The sequence below is a fragment of the Telmatherina bonti genome (assembly GCF_933228915.1).
Source record: "Telmatherina bonti genome assembly, chromosome: 11".
Classification (NCBI taxonomy): Eukaryota; Metazoa; Chordata; class Actinopteri; order Atheriniformes; family Telmatherinidae; genus Telmatherina; species Telmatherina bonti.
The window spans coordinates 22,148,772-22,172,428 of record NC_136629.1 but is presented as its reverse complement, the minus strand read 5'-3'; the positions used below and the strand labels follow the sequence as shown (position 1 = coordinate 22,172,428).

At 38.1% G+C, this 23,657-nt stretch overlaps 2 protein-coding genes across 7 annotated transcripts in view; both read left to right on the top strand.

The window, feature by feature from the left end:
* The window catches only part of pde10a (phosphodiesterase 10A), a gene marked incomplete at its 5' end in the record, with an annotated part of 68,795 nt that extends 50,556 nt beyond the window's left edge, over positions 1-18,239 (top strand). For 2 of the 6 annotated variants that reach the window (XM_079248484.1, XM_079248486.1), the window contains 20 exons: positions 5,028-5,056; positions 6,060-6,183; positions 7,122-7,171; positions 7,266-7,406; positions 7,529-7,684; positions 8,177-8,227; positions 8,706-8,764; positions 9,064-9,115; positions 9,671-9,813; positions 10,208-10,300; positions 10,453-10,639; positions 11,467-11,609; positions 11,877-11,960; positions 12,095-12,245; positions 12,343-12,498; positions 13,168-13,340; positions 13,472-13,583; positions 13,806-13,886; positions 14,558-14,646; positions 15,710-18,239. In XM_079248484.1, the coding sequence (XP_079104610.1) occupies positions 5,028-5,056; positions 6,060-6,183; positions 7,122-7,171; positions 7,266-7,406; positions 7,529-7,684; positions 8,177-8,227; positions 8,706-8,764; positions 9,064-9,115; positions 9,671-9,813; positions 10,208-10,300; positions 10,453-10,639; positions 11,467-11,609; positions 11,877-11,960; positions 12,095-12,245; positions 12,343-12,498; positions 13,168-13,340; positions 13,472-13,583; positions 13,806-13,886; positions 14,558-14,646; positions 15,710-15,809 (2,174 nt within the window). In that variant the 3' untranslated portion in view covers positions 15,810-18,239. Of the gene's footprint in view, positions 1-5,027; positions 5,057-6,059; positions 6,184-7,121; positions 7,172-7,265; positions 7,407-7,528; positions 7,685-8,176; positions 8,228-8,705; positions 8,765-9,063; positions 9,116-9,670; positions 9,814-10,207; positions 10,301-10,452; positions 10,640-11,466; positions 11,610-11,876; positions 11,961-12,094; positions 12,246-12,342; positions 12,499-13,167; positions 13,341-13,471; positions 13,584-13,805; positions 13,887-14,557; positions 14,647-14,985 lie in introns of all 6 variants that reach the window. The other 4 variants (XM_079248485.1, XM_079248487.1, XR_013771489.1 and 1 more) reach the window with 3 other exon arrangements.
* Positions 18,240-19,771: 1,532 nt separating this feature from the next.
* On the top strand, positions 19,772-23,548 carry LOC306762320 (uncharacterized protein C6orf118-like; the record flags this gene model as incomplete). The annotated part of the gene is made up of 7 exons (XM_079248763.1): positions 19,772-19,798; positions 21,177-21,335; positions 21,472-21,594; positions 22,215-22,271; positions 22,772-22,890; positions 22,988-23,049; positions 23,349-23,548. The coding sequence occupies 7 exons, from the start codon at positions 19,772-19,774 to the stop codon at positions 23,546-23,548; spliced, it is 747 nt and encodes a 248-aa protein (XP_079104889.1).
* Between the last annotated feature and the right edge of the window lie 109 nt (positions 23,549-23,657).

Below are 23,657 nucleotides of genomic sequence, written 5' to 3'. Positions count from 1 at the left end.
ACCCATGTTCCAAAATCATTGGCTTTTTCCTCACTACAATACATACTTTGCATTGATGTTGCCTAAAAAAGTATCCATAAAGGACTTTGAGGTCAAAATGAATCTGGAAAACCCATTTCTTTATGTGCTGTCAGAACAAAAGTGAAGGAAGATTAAGATGGTTGTTTCAGTATCAGACATTAAATAAGTTAGCTTGTCATCCATGACATCCAGTCATTGAGAGTCATTAAGTTCACAAGCCATAACGATTTACCTGCGTAAAAGTTTTGTATTTGAAATTCAGAGGGTTGTAAAATGATAAATCTGATGACACAGACTCATATCCACACAAGGTAAACACAAACATTAAGTGGAGATTTCTCACTCCCGACATCTGGCACTATTTTACATTCAAAATAACTCAAACTGGAGAATATTAGATCCCTTCGAGATATAATGGCAAAGTGCAATCATGATCAATAAGTACAAGTAGATGTTTTTCTTCTTATACTTTGATTTGAATGCCAATGAAGTATCTCAATCTTGTGTTGTAGAGATAAAATCTATTGCTTACAGATAGTGAGGTGTTTTTGATGCACAAAAAAGAAAACACAGATTCAGCTGTTCTTCCATCTTAAACCACCCTATTAAATATATGTCATGTAGAAAAAAGACAAACAACCGTTATTGTCTTGTTGTAATTGCAGAGTAATAACAAGAAGAAGTTTCAGTTTCTCTAAACTCCAGTGGGCGTTTACGCTGTTTGATGTCATATAGGGATGTCCTGCTAGTCTGTTTTCAACTATAATGTTTGAAAAAAAAAAAAGTCAAATTACTGCTGTAACATTTTGCATGCACAAAATTTATTGGTTTTGAATTTGCATATCATATACTAGGCAGTGGCGTGTTTCAGGACAAGCCTGAACATAATCGTTAGGGGAGTCTTACAAAGCCTCAAGCCAAAGCAGCATATTTCCAGAAGTGAACTTTGTGCTGCAGAGTGCAGCAAAATGTCTTGACTTAAGTTTCTCAAGTTCCCAAGAAGTTTGACTGGTGTACTAAAGTTACTAAAAGAAGTCTGTTGGGCCACTTTAGGGAGTTTTTAGCTGTTCGTTGTTTACTGTGTAACACGTGTCAGCACTCTCCTCCTGTGTTTATTAAAAGCACAGCGGGTCCCCATAAATATGGCATGGTATTAACAGACTCTTGCTGTCTGTCTTTGTGCTGATGAGTGTGTGTGCATTGAATGCTGATAAAAACGTGCAGCTTCGCACATGCACCTGAAGCATGGCCTCTTTTTCAGCCCCAAGGATAGCTGTCTCCTTGGGACTAATCCCATGTCACATATATGATGAAACAGATGTTATTCTGACTAAATGAGATAGTGTACCATGCATTGCCACAGACATACTGTTAGCGCTGCACCTTCAAAATTCAGAGAATTAAATCTTTTCACATTGACAATGTCAAATTTCTTTATGAACCTGCTTTGCTGCATTCCAGAAGCACAACAGCAATAGGTTACTCTGTTATCTGCTCTGCCTGTGAACATAGCATGCAGAGTGATGCCACAGGGAGAGAGGTGGGGTCCTATTGAACTTCATTAGTTAAGCCCACAGGCAGGGTAAAGTTTGAGAGCATCTGACAAGTTTATTACATATGGAGTCTGGAGAGAAGGAAGGTATGTGCTGATAAGTTACTTTAGATTTTACAAGATGTATAACCATTCCAGTAAAGATACTGATGATGAACAGTAAACAAAATGTTACGTACATTAATTGGTCCTAACGCTGTAATGAAGGTGCCACTAGTTAGCTTAAAACATCAGTTGCAGTGTTATTTGTGATTGTTATGGGACCGCCTCACCCCCATTGTCGGCCATCCATGCACCCCCCCCCCCCCCCCCCCTTCCCGTCATCCAACTTAATAGGGGTCCCATATAGGGGGGAACACTGGGCAGACAGATAACTTTTTATTTTTTATTTTTTATTTTGTGCTACTCATACAAAAGGGAGCAATATGCACATTTTCTTACTCACTTTTAATTAAAAACAAAACTTAACCAAATGTGTAGCTGAGTGTAATCTAACTACTCCCTGGTTTGTAGGAAAAACAGGGAAATGAGTGCTATACTGGGCATGCACTCGCTTAAGTGTGCATGACCCTGCGTGCATACTTTAAAGAAACTACTGGAACTTGTCCAGCCAGACCCCTGGTTCCTTGCAGCAGATCATATTTAAAGAACATTTGCTATTGTATCTCTGTGTTTCTAAGGTACAGGAAGTTGTGCATTTCATTCAATACTGTATACCAGAGGTCTCCAACTCGGTCCTACGAGGTCCACAATGCAGCAGCTTTCCCATGTATTTCTGCTTCAACACACCTGAACCAAATGAAATTGATCTAACAGCGTATCAGGTTCTGCACAAACAATCAATAATTTGAATCAGCTGTGTTGGAGAAAGGAAACATGGAAAACCTGCCTGATTGCGGACCTTGTAGGACCGAGTTGGAGACCCCTGCTCTATACTGTGCAAATCCAACTATTTCCTGTTACTTTAAAGCTTTTAATAAGTTTATTTATTTATTTTTTATGTACAGACACATTGCAGTGTGCTCTTTGTCATTGCATGTGAGATTTTAGCACATAGGGCACTGGCAAAGAATGTCTGCCAGACTGTAAATTGATTTGCATCGCCACAAACATAGCTGTGTGACCATTTCCTCAGGAAGGACAGCGAGCATAGAGACCCTTCAAACCCTCGCAGCAGATTCATTGGTTTACATTCTCGCTTTCACAACGTTAGATTTTCAGCACAGTCACAAAATTATTGATGGCAACAAGGTCATCATTAGATCTTTATTTAGCATTATTTTTTTAACATTATTAGTAATAACACAGTAGTTGTTAAATGTAACATTCTTTTAGTCGCATCACCTTTTCTCCAGAGCGTTTTTTGGTTTTTTTTCTGCTTACATTTTGTTTTAAAGTGTCCTGGCACAGCCCCATCCCCCACCACACATCAGCAAAAGTTCCTCCTCTTGTTTGTGAGAATGGTGAGACGGTGTTGCCCTTTCCAGCAACAGCCAAGTAGTTGGTGGTAGTGATGGTGGTGGTGGTGGTGGTGGTGGTGGGGGAGAGTGGCTGAGAGCTTAGTGCTCAAGTCTTGAAGGAAGAAAAATCTTGCTACTCATAGCTTGAGGTTAACCAGGCATCTCCACATGTTGCTTTTGCTATCAAACACCACAGACAGCAAGGCACTGTACATTTATTTTAAATAAAATAATCTGGAGTAAGTAGCAGGCCAAATAAGCAGTGGATATTACATTTCCTGGTATGTTTTTACAAAGTTTTTATCTTTATGGTCAAATTAGGTTTATTTACACAGCCCTCTTCCACAGAGCTCGTGTGGCATTTAACATTGTATGTCCTGTACATACCACTCTATGTACACATCAAATGCTACCTCACATTACATTGCATATTAGACACAAAGGAGTTTCATACACTTAAAAGTGAATTAAGTTTTGGTTTTGTCTGTCACCGTCTCCAGCATACAAATTCATGGCAAGAAGTCTTTTTTGTTTTAGCTAAATTCTATCATAACAATGAATGTATATCGATCTGTTTGTACAGGAACTGCTGGTGCGCTGCCTTAACAAACTCAAATCACTTCCAGCTATTAATACTGACAGATTTATCCTTCAAAGGCACTTATGTTTGAATTTTTAAGGCCTCAACAAGTAGAAAATAAAAAGCTACTATCTGCCAAAAGTTTTTTTTTCTTCATTCCAAAGGGTTTTGAAGTCTTTTTCAAGTGCAGCTCTGTGTCCTCTGTTTGACGTCATGCCCGGCCAGGGGTTCACTCTAAAATAGGTCTCATGGCTAAGTTAAGAAACTCATAGCATACTGGAGGAATGTTTGAAACAACAAACAATGTAGCTGGCTGTAATATCGTTCTTCACATGTTCAGAGAAGTCTGTTTTAAAGGGGCACCAGCTCAAGTCAGCACTTCACTCGACGTTTCTAAAATCTGCCAAGCGTTTCGCATGGTTTGATCACATGAAAAATTATCTAAAGAGATCTGATGAGTAAGTGTTCTCGTGTGTTGTTGATCCACGTGTGATGAAGAGCTGCTCCAACTGTGTGAATGGTTTTATTTTCATCCCAAGTAGCACTCCCAGACTCTGTGTCCAGAAACTGTTAGGATTGGCTGACGCTTTCATTATCATCGCATACTTTAGAGTCTACATCCAAACACAACAGCCTGAAATCTCACCAGGAATTTGCACTCCAGGCCACAAAGTTTTGCACTTGTCAAGTTCAATGATTTATTTTTATTAATTTAGTTTAAAAGGCAGCTTGACTAATTCAAACATATTCCTGCTTTAAATCAATGGAAGATTCATCCATAATTTATTCATAGTGTTGTTTATTCATAAGTTATGCTTTGAATGTTTAATACTACCCAGCTACCGTTGTGAGGACAACATATGGTTTAGCTTATTTGCAGCTTGAGATGTCAGCTCTTCAAAATCCATCAATGTGTGAATCCACTGCAGAGTATCCACCCAGCACACACACACACACACACACACACACACACACATCTGTTCAACTCGTTCTGCAAATTCTCATTCAGACACATTGAAAGCCTTCACATTTGTGCAGACATAACATTTGAACATTCAACCAAGCATTTAGTTTTTTGTTTTGTTTTGTTTTTTATGTCGTACTGTGGCAGAGAAGTGTTGCGTGTTTGCACAGGCAGAAGTATTACTTCCTTTCTAGATTTCTCACCAACTTATCAACTTGAATAAAACTGATATGAAATCAAGTTCCTTTGTTGTTACAAGTTTTAATGAACAATGCAACAGGTTCAAAAGAGCCTCATACTGTACGGATGTATCTATGCTAGACAAAATAAATGTTTCTTCTTTCACCTGCAGAGCTGGTCAGTGATCTAAACAGATGTGGATTCACAACTTGATTGTGATGCAGACTCTCGCTTTGATTAAAGTTAACAATGTGGTTTTTCTCTTCACAGATGACACATCAGCTAAAGAAGTCAGCAGGGTAGGTTTATTTTAATCTCACAAATTATGCTACAGGACGCAAAAATACTTACTTTACAGTGATTAGTTGATTACTTGATTAGTTTTGCTCCTGATTGAGTTCATACTCAGGAATGGACACCATGCCCGAACTCGTTTACAGTCAATACACAGCTCAATACTGTCCTTCAGTAACAGCAGAAAAGTCTTAGTGAATTTTAAGATGTGAATTAACACTCAACAAGGGTACTTCCTTGTCCTTACATAGTTTAGACAAGCACCTTTGTGTGGTTTTGCCATATAGATATGAAGTGTAGCGTAAAACTTTGTTTGCAAAGTTTACAATCTATGTACACATCATAGTGAAGTTGATGAGAAATCATTTAATTGTTTTATGTGTGATCCAATTGGAAGAAACAAATAATGGAAAAAGTAAATCCCCCTTGCCACACATATGTTCACACCTTTGTCAGAGGGTGGGGGGGCTAGTTGTAAGTGCCGACAGCAGGGCCGTGCAGACAAGTAGAATGGACTTACACTTACAGGAAAATAATACACACAGGAAAATAAACGAGGTCCCCTCAACCCCTCAGTGCGTCATCTGTACGTGTGTGCAAACAGGATGTGGGAGGGCAGAAGGCATCCCATGGGGGATGCTTTCTAGTGCACCACTCTCCCTGCTGTCCTGTCCTCACACTCTCTGCAGTTGCAGAAATAGACATTTTTCTGGCCTCTTATGAGGCAAGAGGTCTGTCTTTTATGTTACCTCACCTTTTTAAGAAGAAGAGCAGCAGAGGTTGTCAGGTCTCCAAACTGAAGTGCACTGGCCTCGTCTGAGGTTGCCGGGTGATCCCAGAGCTAGAATGAAAAACATTTGGGGTTTTGCTTTAGTGGAGAGCAAAATTCCTTTTCGTTCCCTGAATAAAAAAAAAAAAAAAGTCTCTGAGTTAAGATATGTCTGTTTCAGTAGCTTTAGTGAGAATGTGAGACTTTGGAGTTGCAATTTCTGTGTGTCTTGTGTCCAGCAGTACCAGGACACAAATATGCAGGGTGTGGTGTATGAACTCTACAGCTACATGGAACAGCGCCTGGACACTGGAGGAGACAACAAACTTCTGCTCTATGAGTTATCCAACATTATAAAAACAGGTAAAAATTAGAAACAACCTAGTAATTGCCCCTCTTTGTTTCAGTTTGCACATCACTTGTATTGCTTCCTAAAAGTGACACAGAGAGCAGACTTTCTGGGGTGTAACATCCTTGCTTGTTTATGACAAATGCCTCGATAAACATTCTTCGTTGAGCTTGGGGTCAAATACTCAGAATACCATTGCAGCAACTTAAAGAGGAGTAAGAATTTCTGCAGTGGAAAACCTCAGAAGAAGGCTGTAAGTTTAAGGCAAATTGAGTTTGCTTTTTCTCACACGAGCAACCCACTTTGGTTAACACGGCAAACATGCTGATCCTGTAAAAAAATAAGCAGTAAAGATTACTTGCAAGTGAATGCAAGTGACAATTACTTGTTCAGCTTACTGAAGCAGAGCAGTCATGCCAACCATTAAAGGATCGAAAACTTGACAACTGAGTGACATAAACATTTAAAAAAACATACTGAGAAACAATATTTTGTCTTCAATTGATTCCTCTGTTAATTAAGTGCACTAATTAGTTTTTCCTAACATAATATTAGGACGATATTAATATAAATTAATGCCCCAGTCAGTAATTAAAGGACTGTAGAAAGCTCATGAACCAGGACACTATTGTTCTTTTACTGCTAAGGTTTATTATTCTATCCTTTGCAAAAAAAAATTAATCTTTTAACCTTTTGGATAAAAGAAACCCACCTAATAAAAATCCCAATTTACACAAGCTATATTACTCATTAATGTCTTAATCGTTAGTGTATTGACTCCCCCACCAGCCTCTCTGTTGTTCCATTGTATGTAACATGACCTATATAAGAGAGTGAATTGGGACTGGAAAGGAGGACTGGGAATGAGATGAACTGGAAGGCAGTCAAAGCCTCGGTCAGAGTACCCTTCTGATATCAGTTGTTTTGATCTCTGTGTCTTCTACCTCAACAGCAACAAAAGCTGATGGTTTCGCACTTTACTTCTTGGGAGAATGCAACAATGTGAGTATAGACAGCCTGTACTGAGTGCAATTTATGTATCTTCATGTAAGATCTTCTTTTTCATTACCTGTAAATTCTCTGTGCTTCTCAAAAGAGTTTATGTTTATTCACTCCAACGGGAGCCAAGGATGGCCCTCCAAGCCTCGTCCCCTCTGGCCCCATCGCATTTGGGACAACCATTGCCGCTTATGTTGCCAAGACTCGCAAAACACTGCTAGTAGAGGACATCATGGGGGTATGGCTGTTTTCATGCAAACCAGTTTGCTTAAGATTCATCAGCTGTTGCACCAGCTTCACTGTTTTGTTTAAAATCCATTTTAGGTGACTAAGAACCATATTGGATCTATGTGTTTGCAGGATGAGCGATTCCCCGACGGCACAGGGCAGGACTCAGGGATCCATGTTCACTCTGTCCTGTGCCTCCCCATTCTCACTGCCATCGGGGACCTCATTGCCATCCTGGAGCTGCATCGGCATTGGGGCAAGGAGCCCTTCAATCTCAGCCACCAGGAGGTCAGTCTGACCCAGTCAAATCGCACCAGGAGTGGGAGGCTGGAGCAAGGCTCTTGGAACTTTCATTTAGCCTAGTATTATCCTGAATCTGGGTCTGTTTAAGATCTCTGTTAGCTTTGTGGGGATCAGATTATTGGCAAATACTGCACTTTATAGTGTATTTTTGTCTCCAATCATTTTCTGTTTGGGTCTAACAAGATGCATTCTGCAAAGTGTCAGTGCATTGAGCATGAAAAGTACTGGTCTCTCAAGGAAGTCCAGTTAAAGAACGCTTTGAGTTTTAGCTTTGAGTAATCAAAATTTAAACACTCAAACCAACTCTTGATTGTGTATTTAAAAGACAATTCCTTGATTTTTGATTTTTTTTTTTTTTTTTTTTTACACAGCTTATTTATTTGATCATTTATAAGAGAGTTATTTTAATTAAATTATCTGATTTTAAATAATATTTTTTTTCCGTTTTTTTTAAACTTGTTTGCTTTTCTTTTTCAGGTTGCAACTGCTAACTTAGCCTGGGCATCAGTTGCCATTCACCAAGTACAGGTGAGCAAACTCTCTCATAATTTAAACTTGTCCCATCATAACAGATGCCCCATCAGTCCCACTTATTATACTCTTAGAGGACTTTGTTTGTTCTGGTGCTGCACTGGGGAAGTCCACTGTGTAAAGGAACTGGGTTGTCACTGTGCCCAGTCCAATCAACTGAGCCATAGATTCAACAAACAGCTCCACCGGGACGTCATTATGCATTACAAAAAGATAGCATAATGCCTCAGAGAAGCGGTGTCCCACTGCAACTCTGGCCACGGTGGACCTCTGAGCCTCAGTACAGCACTGCAGCACAGCGGTTAGCTTGCTCATTGCTTAAACTCTGTATTATTACAAAGCCATGGAAAACAGCCCACGGCCGTGTTTGTGGATAGTGGGCTGGTGCAGTTGCAGAGCATGCAGGATGCTAAATGTATAAGAATTTTTTTTAATATGCTTGTGTGCTTGATCGTGACCTATTTTTCTTTGCTAGGTGTGCAGAGGCCTTGCTAAACAGACTGAGCTCAATGACTTCCTACTAGATGTGTCAAAGTAAGAACTGCTCTTAAAAGTTTCTGTAACACACACTGAATGCCGATGAAATCCTTTGATATGTGTATTTCACCATGTCCTTAAAGTAGTGTGTGCACTTTTAAGTCAAGATCAGCTCTCATGAGGTAATATGTTATTGTTTTTCACAGCAGGCTAAATCTTAAATAAAACCTTGTGCTCACACAACAGAGGCAAGAATTACAAATTAGCCAACTTAGCTTTCATGTCTTGAATGTAATCGTCATCAGAGCTTCCCGTTTGTCAAACATCTCAATGCGCCATTTCTTCTTTTCGCACAGAACATACTTTGATAACATTGTGGCAATAGATTCTCTACTTGAACATATTATGGTGAGTGTGATTTCTGCAAGTACATGTTCATTCACATTGTTTTCACTGCCATTCACACTGGAAGAGAGTATAGACGAATAGCAACACTGTTGTAGTTCCGTTAGTCAGCTTGATATCATTGATCGTGTTTGGCATTAACTATATAAAACAGAAATTACTTCATGATGATTTATTGTGCAACAATGATTCTATAACAATTAACAGTTATCATACAAGTATATTTGGCATATGAATGAAATAAATACAGGTGTAAACTTGGGTTTATAAAACAAAAAACTGTGATGTTCAAGAGTTTGTTTCAAGAGTTTCTTGGTTCTTTGTACAATTTTGTTTGGATGTGGAGTCATCTCAGATCATCTGGTTTGAGGAGTATAATGTACGGGGATGACCTTTAATTGTTACAAATCTCTCATTTATTTCTGCTCTAGCCAAATACAATTAAAACAGAAGCAATCTTTTGAAATTTAGAGATCAAATTAAGCTGCAGGTGCTTCATTTGTTCCATGGAGTTGCCAGTGTTGCTAAAATGATCTGTCCTTGGTTTTGTTTTGACAGATATATGCAAAAAACCTGGTGAATGCAGACAGGTGTGCACTTTTCCAGGTAGATCACAACAACAAAGAACTGTACTCTGACTTGTTCGACATAGGGGAGGAGAAGGAAGGCAAACCTGTCTTTAGGAAAACCAAAGAAATTAGGTGTGTAAATGAGGTCTTTTTTTGTGTGTGTGATTTGCACAAGTGTCTGATTCATCTTGTAAAGATTTTTTTTTTTTTTAAAAATCAGAAAATGTATTTCTTCTATTTAGAAGTTATAATGTCCTTTTGAGATTAAACTACTCACAACCAAACAACAAAAAACAAGGAAAAAAAAGAAAAAGTAGCATGATTGATATCCAGACACCCGCAGAATGCCCATCTTTGCTCTGCTAATGATCACAACTGCACTCTAAATAAAACTGCTTCATTTGCATAGCATTTCAACTATAAACAGCTTACATGAAATCTCATTTAGGGCATTATTTTAGGTAGATTTTCAGTCTTGTGCACTCAGGGGTAACTCTTCTTGCTGCTAATCTTCCGCTCTCTGTAGGTTTTCTATAGACAAGGGCATAGCTGGCCAAGTGGCTCGGACAGGGGAAGTCTTAAATATCCCAGATGCCTATGCAGACCCACGGTTCAACCGGTAAACACGCTCTGTCCTCAGCCAAATTTGTTCCCCTCTTCATTACATAGATTATCTAAGACTAAATATGCTACACTTTTACAAAAATTAAATCAACTCGATGATTAAATTTCAAGTTTATGCCTGATATTTGTATCTGTCATGCTCACCAGAGAGGTGGACCTCAAAACTGGCTACACCACACGGAACATTCTGTGCATGCCCATTGTGAGCAGGGGGACCGTAATAGGTGTGGTGCAGATGGTGAACAAGTTAAGCGGAAGTGCCTTCACTAAAACAGATGAGAACAACTTCAAGATGTTTGCTGTCTTTTGTGCTCTGGCCTTACACTGTGCAAATGTGAGTATACTTAGTGACTGTTTAATGGACTGACTGATTTGATGGCATGCTTCGCAAACATCACTCGTCATTTCAAATCAGGTTATTATTATCAGTTAAATTTTGATGTAATGGACTCATCATCAGATAAATTCGAGGCTGCAAGGCTTGTTGTTGTTGTGAACAGACTGACTTTCCATGCATACGCTATAGTTGTATACTTTTTTCTCCAACCAAAAAGTGTGGGTTCTACTTAAGGTTTACATTTCCCCACGATATGAATAAAGACAGATGATTATCACTTTCATGGAACAAGCACTTTTCATGAATCCCGCTAACTCCCGTGGCTTGCATTGTGTGGTCTGTCTGTCAAACCTTCCCTCACTGTGGGCCCTGAGTCATCGCCAGCTCTTGCGACAGACTTACGCAGGAGCAGCGTCACAAGTTGGTTTAAAATTGATGCTGGATGTTAATATTTTAAGACAAGCAGTCTGCACCCGTGTAGTGACAGAATTTATGTTTTGCTGTAATTTATGCTCCGCGTCTCTAGGAAACTCACTTTAGCCAGTTCTTAATTCGCAGTGATTAATGGTGGAAGGTGTGAGGGCTGGCGCCCAAACCTGACCGTCTCACTTCTGCTTGTCTGGGACAGAAACAGCGATACAAACCAGATGTGGAGATGCAGAGAAAAAAGAACATTTACTGACTCTTTTGGAAATCCCGACGGCAACGCAAAAAGCACCTAACGATAATATCATGTAGATATTTTGGTGGCGTTTAAAAGGGCTGGAATGTTCAGCATCTCCCTCGAAATTTTAAAGACTGTAGTTTCCCTGTTTTATCTGCAGATGTACCACAGGATCCGGCACTCTGAATGCATTTACAGAGTTACGATGGAAAAGCTGTCTTATCACAGCATCTGCACGTCAGAAGAATGGAAGACCCTTACCCAGCTCAATCTCCCTGCACCCATTTATAAGGAAATTGAAATGTGAGTGTACCCTCTATGTTGCATGAGGACACCTCACTTTGCTATTCTGTATTTTTTTTTGTGTGTGTTTTCATTGCACAAAATAGTGCCTTTAAGTGGGGTCAGCAGATGTCTCAATGACCTCCGTTGTGGTGCTTTGCAAAAGGGGGTTTATGGAGTGTGAAAGGGTAGAAGATAACAAATTGTCAGACTTCATAGGTTTTCTCATCTGCATGTCCTCTCCTTGTTTTGCACTTAATGTAAGATTCCTTACATCTCCTCTTCCAGGTTCCACTTTGACATCAGTCCTTTTGAGGAGATCTGGCCTGCTGTCTTTATCTACATGATTCATAACTCCTGTGGAAAAACCAGGTACTGTCACAGCCTCATCAAAACATCCACGGGAGTTCTTTATCCAAGCAACAATTAATATATAATTATACATCATAATATTTATATTTATTTATATATATATAATAATAGTTTTTCTCCTTTTCCATCTGAAGCTTTGAGCTGGAGAAGCTATGTAGGTTCACCATGTCTGTACGGAAGAACTACCGCCGTGTGCCCTACCACAACTGGAAGCATGCAGTGACGGTGGCACACTGTATGTATGCCATCCTACAGAAAACCACTGGGATCTTCACAGAGCTAGAGGTTTGCTTCTCATTGGGTCTGCTGAAGAAAGGAAAAAGAGAAACATCTGTGCTTAACAGATTGTGTTTTTTTCTAACTTGGTCACTTTGTTTTACAGAAGAAGGGTTTGTTAATAGCATGCCTATGCCATGACTTGGATCATCGGGGTTACAGCAATGCATACCTCCAGAAATTTGACCATCCACTGGCTGCTCTGTACTCCACCTCCACCATGGAGCAGCACCACTTCTCTCAGACCGTCTCCATCCTGCAGGTAGAGCTCCACTATGTAGAGCTTACCACACAGTAAAAAATAACATTAATTATTTCTTCTCTCAATCCTGATATTTATCATAAAATGATGTAGTTAGCATTCCACGTTTAGACCTTGAAATAATTGGACATGACACAATAATCTCTTGAATTAAGAAATTATTTGACATGACCTACGGAGTTGTCAAAAAAAGCCTGACACGGATAACAAGCAAAGCAAACAAAAAGTCAGAAGCTAATCCCACTACCAAAAAATATATCTAACAAACACACTATTTTGAGTTTGTTACAAAATAACTACTTTACCTTACATTGGACTAAACTACTTAGATTGTCAGTTTTCAGTTATTTTTTCCTGATTATTACTATTATTATTATTATCATTTATCTGTAGTATTATTATTATATTGCAAAAGAGAAGTGCATTGTTCTTGCCATTGTATATATATTTCATATATATTTCATAAATCTTCTAACATTGAAACTTTTTAAATATAGAAGGTCATTTTTGAAAACTCATGCATAAAGAAATTGTCAATAACATCTGTTGAGAGGATCTAAAACTTTTGCAACTAAACTAAACTAAAAGTACAACATGCAGTAGTCTAGCTGAGCTGAACGCCTCATAAGTGGAGCTTTTGCTTTTTATTGATCTCTTTGTTTCTCATAGCTGGAAGGGCACAATATTTTCTCCAACCTGAATTCCAGCGAGTATGAGCAGGTCCTGGAGATCATCCGAAAGGCCATTATTGCCACCGACCTCGCCCTGTATTTCAACAATCACCAGCAGCTATCTGAGCTTCTGACTACCGGTGCACTGGACCTGAACAACCACTCGCACAGGTCAGACTACGAAGCAAACTGGTGTGCCAACCTAGTCTCATAACGACACCAAATTGTAGAACTGGGCTGTATATAAACAGCACTTTTGAGTTTGTCTGCATGGATATAACGAGGCTCTGCTCCCCCTCCAGGGACCGTGTTATTGGTCTGATGATGACAGCATGTGACCTGTGTTCTGTTACCAAGCAGTGGCAAATCACACGACTCACAGCCAACGACATCTATGCTGAGTTCTGGGCTGAGGTACAGTGGGATACTGTTTGAGCTTAAACTGTTTTAGTGTCACGATCATGCCTCCAGTATAACAGTCAAGCCTCTATTCTTGCTTGGAAATGCCGCTGCAACTTTGCATGTCCTACAATTTGTATGGACCAAAATAGTGCTGTCAGGTGGTCAAGAGTTTTGCCACAGTATGCAAAAAAATTAATAGTAATAAGGGTGTATTGTTACTTTGTTTCTCTGCAGGGAGATGAGATGAAAAAGATTGGAATTCAGCCAATCCCAATGATGGACAGAGACAAGAAAGATGAGGTCCCACAAGGCCAAGTAAGACCAGCACATTTACTCATGTTTATAAAGGTCTGTGTTCAACCTTATAATAATGTGTAGTGGTCCATGCCTTAAGTCAGGCAGGGTCAGGAACATTCAGAATCAGCTATACCACATGAACAGGGTTATTTAAATTTCAATAAAAACCTTTTTTTTAATTTGTTTTTGCCTGTCAAAAGAATATTCCAGTGAACAACATTATCTCCTTGTATGTGAAAACACGCATAGAGTTAGTAATGTCATTGTCAGAGGATAAAGTACAAAGGGCCTCTGCTGTTTGAATTTCACGCTTAATTGACTTTTTGTTTGAGATGTAACCAGAGTATTTCCAAACACATTCATTCATTTAAATAACTAATATGCAAAATATTATGCATAATATTATCCAACAGTAAGGCAAGGCAGTTTGCAGAATTGCTAAATCACCAGATATTTAGGATACAAATTTCAGGCATAAACTGCAACCCAAACCTTACAAATAGGTAAATTTATTAAATTGTATTTAAATTGTGACAGTCCTTCACAGACTCCTTCCCCGATTATAAAAAGAAGCAAGAATCATCACAAACTCAAATCTATACATGACAATGATTTTTAAACTCTTTCTATATGTGTTCATGAAAGCAACAAAAAAATCTCAGGTCTTAAAAAACTTTTTCTTTCTGAAGGTGGGATTCTACAACTCTGTTGCAATTCCATGTTACACGACACTAGCAGAGCTTTTCCCTCCATCCAGTCCTCTTTTAAAAGCCTGCAAGTAAGTAATTCAGAGCTCTTATTTTATTGTATATTAATAATCGTATTGCAAATTATAATTGTTGTCCATTCAAAGATTATTTTGAAAAACGTCATAAGCAAATATCAGTATGTATAAAAGAACCTCATAAGAACCTAATATAACTAATATATATACATACATACATACATACATACATACATACATACATATATGTATATGTACATGATTCAGAGCACCAACAGAAAATTGATCTTTCCCTTAAACATGGTGCATCGATGTGTCTGGCATTTGCTGCTTTTGCATTTGATAAGTGTAGAAGGAATGTATTTACGGTTGTTATTTCTGGTTTTCAAACAGGATCGTATTGCACATTTGCCCGCCCTTATGCTGCTTTATAAAATGTGTCCTTGATCTGCGGGGAATGCAAACAAAGTGAAGAGTGTAATATTTAAGCCTCAGCTGTACGTCAGCACCGGGCTCTGGGTGGGCAGCGGGCCTAGACCCTGTGGAGCCCTGCAGCTCGTTGTGGGATCCACCAAAGACGTGTAAACTGCATCAGGCTGGCTAATTGAAAAGACTAGTAGCAAAGGGCAGCGATTTTTGCATTCGTATGTCAAGCTAGATTAAAGCACAGCTGAGAAGAGGATACTCATGACAAGAACCAATGGGACCATGACTTGGTATGATTAATGAATTGCACATGGTTGTAATGACGCACATATAGCTGTTGCTGTCCTGAGAACAGATTTTTAAGAAACTGCATTTTAAATAATATGTTTTTTGTTTAATACTGTGTGGAAATTTTGATTTTGACAGCTAATTGTCTGGATTATAATGAACTAATCTAAGTATAATGGTAGTTGTTTATGAATTAGTGTTCTAATATATTTATGTTTAATATTAAACCACAACAAACGATTATATATAAAGTATTTTTCTGTTATAAAACCTCTTGTTCTAATAAAGCAGTCTGTGGGCCGATATGGTTTTTTCTCTTTATTTCAGGTTGTAATCCATGTGTTTGTCATGATTAGTAAAATTTTCTGAGACTAAATCTGATCCAGGAGCTTTGTGTTTGCAGGGACAACCTAGGCCATTGGGAGCAGATAGCGCAAGGAGAGGTGGAGGACATCGTACCCATCCGGCCTTGTGATTCAGGCCCTGTCAAGGTGGATAATTGACTACCAAAGCGGTTGCTGGCCCACCAAAGGAATACAACCTGAATCCTGCCACGGACTTGGAATCTTGATCGGGGTGGGGAGGGCGACCCGCATCCTGTGTCAGCAGGAGTTGGATTAGCTAAAAGTGACTTGACTTTAAAAAAAACACACACACACACACACACACACACACAGTTACCTCATTGGGTGACGGAGGTGTCAACACTGACGGTTTCACCGATCCCAGAGACTGACAGATAATCGGTGGGGAGGGACTTCAGCCCATCACCCTGCGTGCTTTCAGCTTGGGAATTAATTTGGTAGAATGGACTTCTTTCTTTTCACTTTTGTTTGAGCTGTTTTATGTTATCTTATGATTTTTCGCTCTTTGAGCTGATTTCTTTATGGTCTTGTATTTGCTGAGGCCTTACTCTGGACCTTTCAAAGGCTAGGATATGTGAAATCTTGCTAGTTCCTGTCAGGCTCTTTCGAAATGGTACTGTTAGCCTTCTGTGGTAAGTTTATTGTATGCGTACTACTTCAGCAAGGTATTTCCAGAGACAGAAGGAATGTGTAGAACAGATTTTTGTTGTAATGATACCTTATTAAGAAGGTGGACATTAGAATGTTTAATATTATTATTATTATTATTATTATTATTATTATTTGAGCAAAAATCTTTTGCAGTACTTGAATAAATCCATACAGCCTATTCCATGTGGAGAGTGCAGAAATCCCATTGAAACATGGACCAGCTATGATGAGAGAAGTTAGGTCATGCTTGTGAATAGAGTCACAAGAGTCACCATGTTGTGAAGTTTCTGGTGGACCCTGCAACCCTTCAGCCCTTAAGCATTTAAAAACCTGCTGCACTCTGATTAACTAAATTTGGCCCCAAATCAGTTTTCTTCAGCCAAGACTGTACCATTTAAGTTCTCTTCTCATCTTTTCATACCACTATCACATAATAGATAGTTTGATTCAACAATATATATAGAAGATGATGACAAGAGAAGTTAGCCTCTTCTTTGTGACGACACTGAAGTATCACACACCTTCTTATCCTCCTAAATTCTCAGACCTGCCAAGTATGTCCATCTCTGGGATTGCAACTCAAGAGTGTTGTTTGACTTTTTGCCTGCTTGCAACTGAAGGTTCCCTCATAGCCAGGACCCGTCCAAGGACATAAAACATCCTCCTTATATGCTCCTTTTTCATACAAGAGGATACATTTGGACTCTTTCAAATGAATTTCTAAGATCTTCCAAAAGACAAATCTTTATGTCTAAATCTGTCATTCCAACAGACAACATCCCACCAAGACTGACATTTCCGCTTGTCTTTTTCTATTGTTGCTGTTGTATGGCTGGTTGGTACTGTGCCCCCAAGTGTTGTGAATGTACATTTTAATGAATATTTTGTTGACTGCAGAGTTCTCTGCAGTAGTATGTGGGTTAGTGCACCATACATTTCCTCCATGTGCTCTTACTTTTCTGAATCGCTTCAACCAAGAGCAACAATTAGTATGCACCTTACCTGGAGTTTATATATAACTTTCCATATATGGTAATAGGAGTGTAGTGTGTACAATCTGGGATTTAGTTTGTACAGACTGAGATGTATGCTCTGATGGTGCTAAATGGATTGGCGGTCGTGCACTTTTTCTGACTGAATGTGTGTATGTAAATGCGTGTGTGTGTGTGTGTGTGTGTGTGTGTGTGTGTGTGTGCATGAGAGAGAGAGAGAGAGACAGAGAAACACAGCTTTTTCTCTTTTACTTACTCCAACCCCACCTTACATCATGGTAAAGTCACTGCACTGTCCCTTCTGCTTTTCAGCACCAGTTAAATCCCATTGTCTGCACTATGTTTAGCTTATGGTCTTTATCATTATTATTATTATTGCTATTATTACTATTGTTATTTTCTTAATTAGAGTTAAATTTAAATTAACTTATATTTTTTTATACAAAGAAAAATAATGTTGGCCTTTTTGTTTTGTACAAAGTAAACATTAAGATAAATTAAACAGTCTAGACATGTTACTGTTACCCAGAATAACTGAGGAATGTCTCAACTGTAAATGTAAGAGCCGTAGCCCAAATGACTTTTATTAAATATATCTATATAAAAAGAATGTGTCTATACTCAACCTTTCATTGTGCACTTTGGGTTTTTTTTTCTATTTTCTATCTCTTTGTGTATACTGTTGTATTCATAGCAAGCTTTTTTATTGCATTCACAGTAATTTTGTCTATTTGTCAAATTTGATGTAAAATTCTGAAATTTTTACTAATTTGTCAAACAAAGATATTTCTCTCTCTCTGTCTTTTCAATAGATAGACAAATAGGCCAACAGTAAATATATGCCCTCCCAATGGCTGCAGACATTACTGAATTTAACATTTTTATTTGGTAATAATATGCTGTTGGAACACATGCCAGCAGCACCTCTAGCAGTGCCAATGTGTGTTTTATTATTGTCTGAATATAGATTACTGTAAAGAATTCCTTTAGTTTAACAATAAGAATCCTTAATTCTTTATTATCATTTTCTATGCTTTAATATTTATCCATTTTTAAACAACTGATGGAATAATCTAGATAAAATGAAAGTTTCAAACAGGTAATTTATGCACTTTGTTTGGAATTCTATTTTTATTTCTCAACAGTTTTTGTTTTTTTGTTTTTTTTAAAATTGTTTTTGGATTTGGGGACACATCAATAATTATTTTAAAATTTGCCATGTAGAATACAAAGTAATTGGGAGTAGACCCATCTTAATCCCCACCTAATCTGAAAAGCCTACTTGCCCACCCTTCAACACCTGACAACACATTCACTTACACAAACAAACACATATACAAAAAGGGGTGGAGGGTGAGAGGGGTTGTGCCAGGTAGTGGAATATATTTTTATTTAATCAAGTTTTTTTTATGTTGTTTCTCATTGTGCTAAGAAAAAATGCTTTTCCATGATAGAATCTTTTTCCTTCAAGTCATAAATGATTCCCATTTTTAATTCTTAAATATAAAGTTTAATTCAAGAAATTATATATTCATATTTGTAACTTTTTTAGAACTTTATGAATCATTCATATGCATTTTACAAACTTAGTTATTTGACACAACTTATTTCAGTGGAGCTTAACTTGATACTTCATGTACAGATTTGCCATCTGGTTGCTTCCCTATTCTGGTCACTCGAGCCCTGGAGCTGTTTTTTCCCCATGTTTTCTCTCTCCCTCCATTTCTCACTTTATACCCTGAAGAATTTCTGTCTTGCACACAAAAGTTTCCAGTTGTTGCAAATAACAAATTAAGATAATAGTTTAATCAAAGCATTTGCAGAGCTCTGTGGTAATCACATTTCCCCTGTAACCAAAGTTTACACAATTTGTATGGTAATTATTGATTTGAGACAGTCTGCAGGAAACACATACATGTCACAAAGTAAGAAAACAGTGAAAATAAAGGAAATCTTTTTCAATGCAATGCTTCAATGTGCTTCAAGTTGTGGATTACACATGACTTACAGTGAAAACAGTCAACTCATATTGGTTCTTGCACGTGATTAAATTCAAAAGGCTCATGGTCTATAAAATCCCAATTATTTTCATCTAGGATTTGGGATGTCAAAGGACAGCTTGGGTCAGAAGATTTCCTTTATTTAAAAGAAAAAAATGGATACTGCATTTTTACTCTGTTTATTTATCTATTTGTATCTTTCCTTCTTTCTTTCTTTTTTTAAGTTAATGGTTCTTAAAAACAATAAGCTAAAGTTTGTTGAATAAGTTAGCTTTTTGGGGGGGGGGGGGGGGGGGACGGGAGGGGGGTCACGGCAACATGACAATGTATTCAACAGATGGGATGTTAAAGACTTTCTATAATATATTACTATTCTTAAACACAAATACTATATACAATAGAGTATTAAAACACGTTTATTTCTCATAGAATATAATTTGGTAGCTAAAACTTCGGCATGGCCTACACATTAGCACAAATGAACGTAACCTTAATGACATACATGCACCTGTAAAAAAAAAATAAATAAATTAAAAAAAAAAAAAAAAAAAGAGAAAAGAAAAATGTCACGCATGAATCTAAAGCACACAAATTATTTTTTTTAAAAAAAATACTTTTAGCAATAAATAGCGGACCTGAATAGTCAAAAGTTGTATTTAACCATGGATTGAGAAGTGCTGTGACTCTTCATCTGGGACTTATCAGGCAATATGCTTTAGGCTACATTGTAATATTTTTCCTCTTATAAATACGAATTTACCAACTGCGTATAATGTAGGCCTACAAGAAATAAACCTATTCTTTATGGTAAACAGTGTGCAGCTACGTATCAAATGTTTGTCACATTTCCAAATAAAAGTTTAGCACTTGAATGCTCCTGGGTGTAGTTATTAACGAGACACTGAACGCAACTTCAGTACTACGCACTCCGTCTCCATGACAACAAAGTTGAACACACTGGGACCAGAAGAAAGTTTGGTTTTGGATGACTATGAAACTGCTTCACAAACAGGTGAGGTTTTTGTTTCAGCTTACTGATACTTCAATTATTTCCAACATCAACATAAAGTTAATGAAAGTAATCAGAAACACTTTAAGTCGTCACGTAATATAATTGAAAATCTTGCGGTGTTGGCTATCGTACATCATTCTAAATAAAAATGAATATTAAGCACTGATTTTTGTCATGGTTTTGTTCAGCTCTTAAGGTTTGTGTCAAAAGGAAGTGTTCCAACTGAAAGTTTTTTGCTCAGTCGGAAAATTTCAAGCACTGAAACTATTAATGTAAAGAGATTCGTCAGTTTTTCATCTGACTATATTTTATGGTGACACGGAGGTCCCGTATAAATGTGAAGTGTGTTGTTCTTAAATTAACATCAGTGCATCAGCTATCCTCACTTTTATCTCTTTCAGCTGACATTATATTATGTTTTCTAGCTACTTTAAAGAGAACAATCGCTGCTTTGTGAGAAACGATCAGAGACTGCTGCTGGAGCTGCTCAGAGAGCTGATATCGTGATCTATTCTTCAAGCTTTGGTAAACCAGAGTTAGCCAAATCGGTTTTTCTGGAGGGTATCTCATTGCCAAGAAGAAACTCCTAATTCAGTTACACTAAAGACAGACAAAGGCACTAACCTGTGTAAAGAAGAAAGCAATGGAACAGCTTCCTTCTGAGGACACCTCTGGCATTGCTCTTGTAGAGTCTGGGGTCTTGAGGGCAGATCAAGCCAAAGATTATTCATCACATGCAAGCAGAAGGGAAGATACAAGAGCAACTAAGATAATTTGTTCTTCAAACTCTTTCTTGGACCAGTCAAAAGCTTGTTCACAGAAGGAATCTATCTCTTCATCTGACCCAAAGAGAGATCATCAATTTTCCTCAAACCACTCCAAACAGGAAGGTCTGCAGAATGAAGACCAGCTAGAGATAAAACAATGGTGTGACAGGCAAGTCACAGCCAAGCAGGACATCTGGGCTGAAGGAAATTTTGTTGAAATGCATGAGAGGAAACTACAAAAGGTGAACTGATCACCCAAACCTTTACTATTAGGATTCAGTTTTATAGTTGCCTGCATAAAGGCCGGCAATGCTGTGACACACATTTTAACTTGCTAATGTCATGTGTGTATGTGTGTGTGTTCTTGTCATACACAAGGAGTTGAAGAAGTTGTCAGCTCAGAGCTGGCCCAGCAGAGACCGCCTTGCGGTGTTCAGTGACGTCTTTGATGATGTATGTGAAGGTTTGCCAGTATTTGGACGCATCCTGAGGGAAATCAAGGTTTTTCCATTTCTTCTGTACCCACTTGCACATTTTTAGCATGTGCCGTCAGATGTGTTAGAGCCGAGAGAGTGAGTCCCCGGTGTAGCAAGCACAAGTAGAGCAGCCGGCGGAACCTGGTCGATGTGCGTCAAGGAGCAGGGCTTCAGAGGGCACCAGTTCTGTCACTGCTTATTCACAAGAAATGTATCGTGTCATGCAAGCTTCTCTTTTTCACATAATAGCGTTGATCAGGCTGTCAGTAAAACTGTTACATTGCACAGATTATGTTTGTGCATTTTGATTAACTGAATTTTAGTGAAACTAACTACTATTTATTTGTTCTGACAGTTTGTATCTAAAATCTATTTTTTGTAGCAAAAGTTACTTCCATTAGAACTTTAGATGATCCTTTATAGAAACATATTTCTAGGATCTTAGCATTGCTATATTATTGCAGTGACTTTAAAAAATAGTATTTTTTTTCAGCTGGAACTGAAGGTATTGCAATGTTTCAGTGATCCCCCTCTAATATGTGACATTTTTTATTTACTATTTTACTGAAAATGTTCTGTTGTCTGCAAAAAACAAATTAATATAATACATGGAATTAAATGCTATTTGCTTTTTTCCCTTTTCAGACAGATTATGATTTATACATCAACCATTTGATGGGTTCCCACTTCTCACAACACATGGTGAAGCAGTTTTAATAATGTATTTAAATTTGTGCAGATATTGATAAGAAAAGCATGAAATGTTGCTTTTATGTGTATGTTCATGTCAAAGATATTGATTTTCATGAGTTGAATAACAGCAAACATAACTAAATTGTTTCGTGCTTGCTGTGGTTATATTGTTACTGTGAAATGATTCTTAAGTCATTTCATGTAGCACAGCTCGACATATGGTTCAGATGCAGTAGAAAAGGTCAACATAAAACATGTCACAGAGTCTAATGTTTCTTCAGATAGTGGTTTTAGGCAACATTTCTATTAAAAACTGAAATCAGGATCATGTCAAAAGGGCCAAATATATCCACCCTTTCTCACAAAGCTTAAAGTGTAATCTGCGCATGCAAAGATGATGTTAGTTATGGTCATAGAACAAGAATTTTTCTCAAGTTCTGTTCATATTTTTGGTATGCAACTCAAGTCTTAATCTTTTTCTCTTGTCGATGCTCTCACTTATATTTCAGTTGCTGAATGTTTCAGTCAAAGATACCGACAAAGTGAGGGAAATGAAGCTGGTTGATGCTGAAAAAGAGATATGCGAGCTGGAGAAAGAGGCCAGGAAAGCTCTAGAGGAGAATAAACGGTACCACAATTATTTATCAGTTAAAAACTATTTATGTAAAAAATAAAATGTTGTTCACTCAGTGGCTTAAGTGTTTTTGTTTTCTTTTAACCCCCAGAGTCCAACATGAGTTACAGAACATTCCAGCCATTATGGGCCTAGAGGACGGTGACATGAAGAGTAAATCTCAGCACCACATTTCTTGTTTATTTTTGAGCAAGCCACTTATGAGCATATGTGGTGCCGTATATGGTCCTGCAGGCTAAGTTGCACCACGCATGCTAACTCTGGAGTGTACACAGTGGAAAAACTACCAGCTTTATTTTACTGTCCAACATAAAGCAAGTTTTGTAATGGTTTTGGATGTCAAGGGTGTCCCTTTTAATGCCCGCAGGCTTCTAAATGTACAAGCCCAGATCCTTCATTACTCACTGTGTTGCATTTACGCTTGTCATTTGTGTGTGTGTGTGTGCGAACAGATGCATCTCTGTCCAAGCTCCAGGATAATGGGGCAGCCATCAACCACACCAGTATCGTCCAAATCAGGAGGCTTCAAGTGCTGAATGTGTGGAAGGAGATCCAAGACTTAGAGGAGGAGATAAATGAAAAGCTGATGTCTTCTGTTACAACTGCTGCCACAGAAAGACATATCAAAGACCTGAAGGTTCTGAAAGATTAAATGCCACTCTGCTCTCTTCCATAAATTTATGAAGAGTGCAGATTAAAGTTTACATCATCCTAAGCATCTGTTTAGTGTTACAGCAGGTTTGCTGGCTTTAAATGCATAC